The sequence below is a fragment of the Ambystoma mexicanum genome, chromosome 1p (genome assembly GCF_040938575.1).
Source record: "Ambystoma mexicanum isolate Mex_15411 chromosome 1p, UKY_AmexF1_1, whole genome shotgun sequence".
NCBI classification, from domain to species: Eukaryota; Metazoa; Chordata; class Amphibia; order Caudata; family Ambystomatidae; genus Ambystoma; species Ambystoma mexicanum.
The window spans coordinates 787730872-787741165 of NC_090921.1; the positions used below are offsets into that span (position 1 = coordinate 787730872).

The 10294-nt window shown below is 44.1% G+C and overlaps 1 protein-coding gene across 1 annotated transcript in view; it reads right to left on the reverse strand.

Annotated features, from left to right (window-relative positions):
- The window catches only part of CFAP141 (cilia and flagella associated protein 141), a 100173-nt gene extending 90507 nt beyond the window's left edge, over window positions 1-9666 (reverse strand). Inside the window, exon 1 of the mRNA XM_069651709.1 lies at window positions 8985-9666. Coding sequence (XP_069507810.1) covers window positions 8985-9050 — 66 coding nt within the window. The 5' untranslated portion in view covers window positions 9051-9666. The remainder of the gene's footprint in view (window positions 1-8984) is intronic.
- Between the last annotated feature and the right edge of the window lie 628 nt (window positions 9667-10294).

The window sequence follows — 10294 nt, forward strand, 5'->3', positions numbered from 1 at the left end:
ATAATTTAGCCCCCACTTGACAACATCCATTCTGACTTTACACAAACATTAAAGGTTGGGTCTATAATCTTTCTGAAAACTTTTGACCCCATTCGTCAAATGGCACAAAGTTATAAGCCATCTAAAAAGGTTGAGACCCCCCCCTCTAATTGTGCCCTCTCTTAACAGAATCCCACCACTTTGCAAAAACATGTATATCTGGATTTAAAATCGTTTTGCAAACTTTTGTGGAGATTTGTCAAATGGCACCACATTTATAAGCCTTTACAATATTTTGGGACCCCCCCCTCTAATTGTGTTCCTCTTAACAAAACAGCTCCACACTTTGCAATACCATTAAGAATCAAGTCTAGAATAAAATTCCAGAATTTCATGCAGTTTCATTGAGTGGCGCCTAAGTTACAAGCCATCCAAAAACTACTTTTCACCAACCCTGTAATGCAGAAATAGGCATAGATGTGCCCAAACATCTGAAGTGTTCGCGAACATCACAGGACTGTACCCGACATCCGTACTGTTCGTGGGCTTCGGCGATGAAAAACACCCTTTTTTTTACTTCTTATGCCCATATCCCATCCCATCCTCATCTCCCCTCACAGAGATTGTTTGATAAGTTTGACAAGTGCAATGTTGTGTTCTTTAATATGTTTTACCGCAATGTTCGCTGACAACAGCGGCTGTCCGCGAATCCAACATGGCAGGCATTTCCACAAATCTGACGCACTTCACGATTTTCACCATCCAATCAGTGGGCGCGTCCGATGTCCGCAGACATCACGTCACCCTCTAGGCCAATTGGATGCCCGTCCGCGGACCGAACAGGGAAGTGAGTCTGCTGACCGAACCCAGTTATCACACATTTTCTTTACCTACTTTTGCACCATTTCTTTAAAAACTACTGGACGGATTTACACCAAATTTTCAAAAGCACGCTTTCCGGACCAAGCTGCTGCTCCTGACGCAAAGTTGGTGAAAATCCGTCTAGCGGTTTGGGCTGTAGACGTGAGCAAATTTGGGATCATTTTGGCATGTTCGGGTTTATTTTTCAAATTCAGGGTTATTTTTGCATATTCGGGGTCATGGTCCATTAGGTGGATTCAATTTGGAACATTATAAGGTGATGCCTTATGGGCTGCAAGCGTGCTTAACAAATGCAAATAAATAAAATAGCCAATCTGTAACTAAGAGCCCTGCTGGCGCCTGTCTGTAATCCTAAGTTTGCGTATCCTCTGTAACAGCGCCTTGATGCCTTATGGGCTGCAAGCACGCTTAACAAATGCAAATAAATAAAAATAAAATAAACCCTGAGGGCATTTCCAGGAACACCAGGCAGGTAGTCCTGGATGCTTATCGAGACTACACTATAAAACAACGCATCAACAGCTGCCTCGGCTTGTCGAGTGGACATATTTACTTGTCAATTAAGCAAGAGTATACCCTGGAGGAGTATCTTCACCTTGTTGAATGCCCTACTAAGAGAGCCTTATTTATTAAGTTTCGGCTGGGTATTCTAACAATTGCATCAGTTAAGGGCCAGTGGGATAGAGCTACATCTGACTGTTACCAATTTTGCCCAGGGATATTTTAAACAGAGCAGCATTTCCTTTTTCAGTACCCTATGTATGGTGATATCCGTAAGGAATACTTGCATGAAATGGAGGTATCAGATCTCAGTTTGTAGACGAGGAACTGCGTAAATCAGCAAGCACCACAAATTATCTTATATTCTCTGTGTCAAGATATTTGGGAAAAGCATGGTGGAAAAGAGAGACACTCTCTAGTAATTGTAGCTAGGGATGTGCTATTGGTTTTAAGGATTCATGTTTTATGGTATTTTTTTAAAGTATGTATTAATTGTTGTTATGGACAAATTACTGGCTTCTGTTATCTCGCTGGGAATGATATTGGGACGGGTGACATTTTATTATTTCTGTATGGTTTTGCGCTTTTATGGTTTTTACCAAAATAAAGTTCATTCATTGGTTGAAATTGAGGGGTTAGGGTGGAGGGCTGGGGACCAAATTCAGAGCTCGTACGTTTTCTTATAACCAGGGTTATATTTGCATAATTGGGTTTATACTAGAAGACGGGATTCGGAATTAAAGTGCGTCACATTGATAACCAGGGTTATTTTACGAATAAGCTGGGTTATTTTATGAATAACCAGGGTTATTTGCAGTGCATTGCTATAATCTGGGTTATACTGACCGTGGTAATGGGAAAAAGTTTATTTTAAAAAGAGAATTAAAAAAAAAAAGTGATTAATGCAAAAAAAAGTGGAATGTTACAGCTACAGTGAGGTGGGGGATAATGGTATAGTCGAAGACTCTGGCTACTGGGTTACTTTAAGGAACCGAATGGTGCAATACGGAAAGTGGCCACGGCTAGTGGGCCCCATTGAAACTTATTGGGGCACCATGTCATGGGACAACAGCAAAAGGACATTGCCAAGAGAAACCTAGAGTGTGGCCACAGACGAAGGCCATGGTAAGTGGGCCTGTTTAGGAAACCTATTGGAGCAATATGTAGAGAAGTCATGTCCAAAGGCCATGGCTAGTGGGACTGGAGGAAAGCTATTGGGACAACATGTAAAGGTGCCACGGTCGAATGCCGAAGCCAATGGTCATGGGTGAAGGCCATGGCTAGTAAGTGGGAAAGGTAGTATTTAAAAATATACAATGGGCACGGCCAAAGGCTGCGTTCTCTGGCCAGGGCCCGAAAGACATGTAGAGTGGGCACGGCCAAAGGGCTTAGCCACTTAGTAGGCCCAAAAGAACCATATTGGGGGAATCGGCCGTGGGCACTGGCTACTGGCCCTGGCCAGCGGCCTGTAAAAAAACTATGGTATAACAAAACCCTTTAAATTCACTGAAAAAAACCCCAGTTGAGTTGCAGTTAATATGTGCAGATTTAACGCAACAAAGCCCTTGAAATTCAGCGCACCTGGGAAGTCATGACCAATTTAACTTGGCGCATTCCCATCGCAAAGCCCACGAGCACATAATATATTATAGGAGAAGTGACTCACAATGACACACAAAATGGCCTTTTGGGGTGCATCAACGAGAGCACGCCGATTTAAGCTTGTCATGACTTTCCACATCCACTGAATTTCAAGGGTATTGTTGTGTTAAATCTGCACAACTTAATGGCACCTTAACTAAGGTTTTTTCAGTGAATATATATACAACTTAGAAAGTAGGCTCATAGGAAAAATATCATCTTCCTGAAAATACCAAGCAAGAAGAGCAACAAACAATTGGAAAACGTTTGAATAGAAGAACAGTTTGGTTTTGGAAGAACAGAATTCAGTAGTGTACATTTCTACCAAAAACTGTAGAGCAGTATTGTAAATATTTTTGTAATCACACACAGCCACTGAGAGGCATAGACTCCAGACATTGAGGAGCGACTTAACAGGTACATCATTCAAGAATTAAGGATGGGAGGAAATTTGAAAGAGGGTTTAGGATTCTATTGTAAATAATATGAAACATCTAATCATCTCACTTATTCTCTTTTATAGATGTCCGCAAACAGTGGAGTGTCTGAGTTTGTGATTTTGTCCCAATCCTATTCCCCCAGGCGTAAGGAAGGCATGGTATCAAACAGGAAGATAGACACAAGTGATCACAGTTCAAGGGTGTTTATTGAAATTCAATGGGTTGGTTAAACGCCTATTTAATTTAATCTTAAATCTAAGGATGGGAGCAAGCTACGACCATCAAATAATAAATAACGCAGCCCTAGTGGAGTCTCTGTCAAAATAAAAGGGCCTATACTAATAAACCTATTGCCAATCCTTACTTCTAAATACAAATGGTGTGGGACAACAATGTATTCAAAAAGAAAAGTGTTCAAGAAGGAATATGTCCGTATAGTTGAGCAGTTGGTTTCCATTCCCCACGTTCTCTGCACGGGACAAGGATGTACGTTCGAGCTTCGCACACACTCTGGCGTGTCTGCCACAAGGATACAGTTCAAAGCATAGATATCAGGGACTTCTGTGCCAAAGTCTCTTTACCATTCAATGTCTCTTATTGCAGACCGCCTGGCGTAACAAACAAGCACTAAAGTTCCTTTCTTATCAAGTTTTTCACACTCACAAGTTCTCGGGTTCACTATTCACCATGGGTCTCTCCTTTAGGTTCGGACCCCTTTTTCCAGAATATTCACAATTGGTCTCCCTCAATCGGGCTCGGACCATGGATCTCCCTCATTAAGCTCAGACCCCGGATCTCCCTCATTCAGACTTGGATCCCTTAAACACAATGTTCTCAATTGCTCTCCCTTGTTCGGGCTCGGACCATGTCAAAAATTTAAGACTTTCGATTGTGCAATGGATTTAGCTTAAACCGTCGCAGGACTACTTCGATTCACTTCATTTCTCATTTTTGTTTTCTACTTTTCCTTTTTATCACTTTTAGCTGGACAGCTTACAGAGACCTTCTATGGAGCACAGTCGCAGTGCCGGACCACTCTGTCACGGGTGTTGTATCTTCCCTTTCTTTGTTCACACATCCATCAGCAATTCAGCTTGCCTCACGTCTTTCATCACATGCTTTATAAATCTTGCTTCTTGTGTTCTTTATACAATGTTGCTGCTTGCAACCTTGACTTCAACACAGACCGTTCTTGCATCAGTTTCCCCAACTCACCGGCTTTGCTGATCTTTCTGGCGCTGCTTTTAATCTTGGAGCTAAGGACGGTATCATGGCGGCTGCTGTTCCTCCTCGACTCGATCAGCCATGTCGGAGGATCCCGGGTTTCTTCGACACACAATTCAGGGTTCTTCAGTCTTATTTCCTGGCCTTACGCTGTTCGATCCAAAGAACTCTGGAAAGTAAAGGTTTTCTGTTGGAAAGGTCAAGCGTATCTCCCTTCTGGTACACCCTTCTTGTTTTGCAGTCTTTCTCCCTTCGTTCAGCTGCCATCTCGAAAACACTGTTCCTTTGTGTGCTTTGCCTTGCTCAGAGTATGCTCTTGTGCGCCACCTTTTATCCATGTGGGGAGGTTTAATGGAAGTCAGGTGTGAGTGATTACCATTAATTGCCTGACTTTGCCTGGCCATGGTGCTGGAACATATCAGGTACAATGCTCAGGCGTGAGTTTGTTTTCTCCCAGAGCAGGCTGTCTGTATGCAAGTGTTCATGTAGGAAAGGGGGAAGGGGTAGAATTCCTAAATATCCTACCGCGTAGGATGGGGTAAAGATGTTACAGGGAGGGGGATACCGCGTCTCGCCATCAGGTGTCCCACTCCTACTCCAAGAAGACCCCTCACCCAGGTGATCTTCCCGAACTGGCCCACCCCCAGGGTCTGGATCCAAAGATCATTGCCGAGCCCCGACCACCGGAGATTCCCAGGGACTAGTGGGTGAGACACCTTCTGGTTTCTCACACAGGGGAGTTTGAAGTCAAACAGCTAGATTTACATTTGTTGCACACAAGACGCTAACGGGGACCTGCAAGGCCAGCATCAGTTCCTTGGTGACCAGATCCGCCCCATGACAAGCCAAACCTGTGGAAGGTGTGGCAAGTCAAACGATTTTGCCAAAGTTTGCACGGTACCACGGCCAGCTCAAGTCTAACTAACACTGTGTTGCTCAATCAACCAATGCTGGCCAAGGTGGCAACAATCACCAGAGAAGACCAAGTGGCAAGACCAAGCATCAACAACGAGGAGGATGCAAAAGAGGTATTTTCTCTCTCAGTGATCACTGAAGGAAAGGCACGGGTTTGAACAGGTCCCGAACTCATAGACATGGGGGCGTCAGTGAATGTCATGCCGACTGCCCAATTCCAGCTTCTCAACATCGCACCAAGACTGGCAACAACCAGAATTCGTATGGTCACCTCTGAGGACACCTGCCCACTGCCGTCAGACAGTGCATTCCACACACAAGTGGCCCAAGATAGATTATTGGTACTTAAGTCACCCCAAAAGCTAAAGAGACCCTGTTAATCATGGTTTATAGTGATAATGTCGAATTACAAAATGTCGAAAGTCAAAATGTCAAAAAAAAATGGCTAAGGTAAAAGGTCTGGTGGCTGGACTGCGAGAAGGTGGTGGATTCATCCCTGCCCAGCTGCACGTTGTCTCGGGCATCAACGCCAACACTCCGCTCTCCTCCAAGAGTCGCCACAGAGGAGCACAAGCCCTGAGCAGGCTCCCTAGCATAGACTTCAGCACTGCTTTGAACTCATAACATTTTATTGTAGTACTCAACAGGTTTACTCTGAACATTGAAGTTAAGTTCCTATCATCTTTGGCAGTGGAAGTCCTGGTGCCCATTCTTGAAGGCATCTTTGCAACGCCAGGGCAAGGATTTTGAAGAATTATGGCATAGCTCACAAAAGGAATAAGGCACTGCTGGCCCTGGGCAAAAGGGGACGTTGAACGGTTCATGAAAATGTAAAACAAGGCATTGTACATAGCCCACGAAATGGAAGGACAGCTCTAAGCTGCCCTCACGGACATAATTTCATATGGCCTCCCGGACAACGTCTCCCATGGCAATGGGAGTGGGCCCAGCCAAGCCGCTATGGAACAGGATGGTGAGGTAATTTATTCTGCAATACAACTTCCACAGGAGGGCTGACATTGTCAAGGTGGGCGCTTGCCAGAGGCAAGTAAAAAACAATAAGGAGAGGGCTTGTTGAGGACTGCAGGATGCATCCATTGAGATGAGAGACTACGTCCTTATCCGAGCACGATACCCCAGGCATAAGCAGCACCTACAGTTTGAAGCAACCCTGAAAAGTGATGAAAAGAAAGGATCATTGATCACAGCTGGCAGGGATAGTACATGTGTTACGAGAAACCGTAGTTGGTTTCACAAGTGGATGTTCTCCAATGAAGGCGGATGAGGAGGACAACTATCAAGAGCATGGAGACAGTGAAATTCACCACAAAGCACCCGTACCGGAGTGGGGCCCCCCCCAATGGAAGAGGAGGATGCCACTGAGACGGAGGAAGAAATTAGTGCAGACAGTTGTTGGGCAGAATGACCGAAATCGAGGTACCAGAAGATGGATAAAAGAGCGACCCCAGTGAAACAAGGAGACTATGGGGCAGATTCTCAAAATAAATGTTGGTGCAAATTCCTCACTTGCGCCAACTACAAAAAAGTGCCCCAATCCACAGTGGGCATCTTGGTGCTCGTTTTCACCTCTTTGTGTATTCGTGCAAATTAGGAGGCATTTCTGCACATTACAAATCGCATCCCGAATTCACAAACAGGATGTGCTCTGCCGGTTGAGCACTCGCTGTTGCTATCTGTGCGTGATTTGCAGTTTGTAGGTTTGAATTCTGGCAAGGCGAACTCAGTATTTCATCCTTCCAAGGTCGATAAATGAGTAGCAATTTCAGTCGAGTGATAATTTTATGTACATATGTTCTATGTGCAGCGCTTTTGCCAAAAGCGCAATTTAAATAACAAATCATTAACTCTGTCCAGCCAAAATTTGATCATGAGATTAGGTATAGAATTTTGCCTTGCGTCCTTACGTATCATAACATTGGCATAGCATTAGGTAGTAGTTCCAGGAAATTAGAACTTTCATTAAACATTAAAAGACAATTCTATCGAACCTTAAAACACACAATACAATTCATGTTTGCTTTACTGTGTACTTGGCTAGGTTTTTTGTGTTTAAAAGATTAAAATGTATACAGAAGATCAAATGAGTGACTCTTGTCCTGTATTCGATTAACACCCCCTTTTGCAACATGTTTTAGACATTGAAGCAGCGGTAGAGTGGCTGGAAATTGGCATAGAATATTATTTGGTTTTCTAAGGCACAATTCCTTCTAATTACAGTTTACTGAATTCCTACTATGCAAAGCTTTTCTGATTTGAGTTAGCCTGTGTATTTTGTCTACTTGCTATCAATCTTTGAGGATCTTGCACTGCTGGGGCAATTAACTGTTCCTGTTCTATGTGGGTGGTTCTCCCACTGCTGTATCGGTGATAAACATGCATGGCATGTTCTTTGTGACGGTAATTGGACTGCTGAGGCCTATGATGTTCGAGTTAGGAGTGTAGCTTGCACTGCTGTTGTGAGGCCCTTAATTTACCTCTTCAGTGTGAGGGTGTTTGCACTGCTCCATCCCATGCAGTTATTTCTCTACGGAAGTGGAACTTCTACAGTTCTGACCCATAATTTATCTGCTCCAAGTGTGGTAATCTTGCATTGTTGAGACTCACAATGTTCCTGTTCTATGTTAGGAAAGCATGATCTACTGAGATCCATGCAATACCTTTTCTATATTAGAAGTGGATGGTGCACTACTAGGGCTATGATACAACTGTTGTATATAAGAGGAGCTTCAACTGCGCAGACACATTCCTGATTGGTTCTTTGTGTGGGCATCTTCTACCATTGCTTTAAAACGTGCACTGATTTTCACCTGTTCTACATGATTAAAGCTTGCATTGGGGTTGCCCTGATTCGCCTTTTCTGATTGAGTAGTGGGAATCTGCAAGTTTTTTACTCAAGCTGTCCTGGTCTGTGTGAGCAAAGAGTTAAAAAGCTTACTACTGCTGTTGTGCCCTTTCTTTATATTCAAGGAAAACTCAGTGTTAGTGCTCATCTGTTCCATTTGTGAGAGGGTGTTTGCGCCACTGCACCTTGTGTTTTATCTTTTCATTGCGAGAGAAACCTGCTTCTCTGTCATCGCGCTGAGAGAAACCTGCTTCTCTGTCATCGTGCAGAAAGCCCATGCATGGTAATGACTTCCATACAGTTTCTGCACACGTCGGCTGGCAGTCACATACATTTTACTCTCTTGCAAAGAAGAAAACTCATTGTTACTCTCTTGAAATCACGTTCACTCTCAAAGTTTAAAAATAGGAAGTAAAATACTCCCACCTCACAATCGTATTTGGAGTACTGCCCAACTCAAACTGCAGCACTTCTGCACTTTTCATTGATGCCCTATTACCTTCACGCTAACTTTGGCACACGTCTACCCCCACACTCACCTTGTCAAAGTCCTTTCGGGCTTGGATTTGGGGGTTGGTTTTCTCCTCCGTCTTGAAGAAAGACATGGTGAAGAAGATGGTGGGTAGCGTGTTTCAGGGCAGAATGGTGGCAATTTACAGGGCAGAACGATATACATGAATCCGGGGTTATATCCGTTTTCCTCGCTCTCTACCCTACTCTTTGACGGACAGTTTCTCTTTTGTTTCTCGTTGCACTATTTCTTCTCATCATCTGCACTCACGTGTCCCTATTTTTTTCCATTGCCCTCACCCAGGAGGCATCCCATAGTTCTGTATTCTCGTTCCTTATACTTTCGTTTTCATTGATTTTCCTCGTCCAACTTTCCCTTTTTTTATTAACACATCCTCTACGAGCCTTCCCAACGTCGCACTCTATCTTTGCCCCTCTCCTCACACCCTATTTATTCAGGCACCCTCTTTTTTCACACACTCTTCTTCTGGTACCCGCCTCGTCTTTCTCACCTTTAATCTTACTTAACTTACTCTTCTCTCATCCCTCTTCTTGCTCTTAATATTTTCTTACTCTTTTCATTCTCGCCCTCATATGCTGTTTTCTCCTCCCTGTCTCGTTTTAATCGCCACTGTCTCCCCTGAAACCTCTCTCCTCTCCCTCGTTGTATTTACTGCACGCTCAGAGCTGCGTCGAGATTGAATGAGCAGTGTGCAGGCAGCTTCCATCTCGTCGCCATAGCGACCACGCTGCACACAGTACTGTCGCCGTTTCCACGGCATCGGCTGCATTGTCCGGCCGCCTCTTAAATCGCACTTCCCGATAGCTCCACCTAGGCATAGCACGCCAATCAAGGGATACGGTGAGCGGCCATCTTGAAAAGCCAATTGCTTTTGCCATTGGAACTGAAGAGAGTTAAAATCTAAGAATATTCCCTATGGGTATATTGACCTTTCATCTTCAGTCGCGGCTTAATTTGCAAACAGCCTTCAATTTATAGAAACTTATGAGTCTCAAGCAATGACGTAGTAGGGAAAGATTTGTTAAGAGAACTTGTTGCGGGTAATCTAAAATTACTATCCGTGGTTGTTACCATGCGTGTGTGCTAAGTGAGCACGTTTGAACATTCCTTTTGCACGGGATTCACGAATTGTGCGGACCTGCCTACATTGTCACACAATGCCCCGCATACAGTTATTGGAGACTCCTTCCAGCTTCCTGTCACAACGCAGTCTTGGTCAGTGGTCAAGTGTACGAAAAGAATTAGTGGAACTATGTTCTCTGCTGGCCTGCCCGGGCTCTCCACAAACCCCATCGCCACACCCCATCCAACACACAA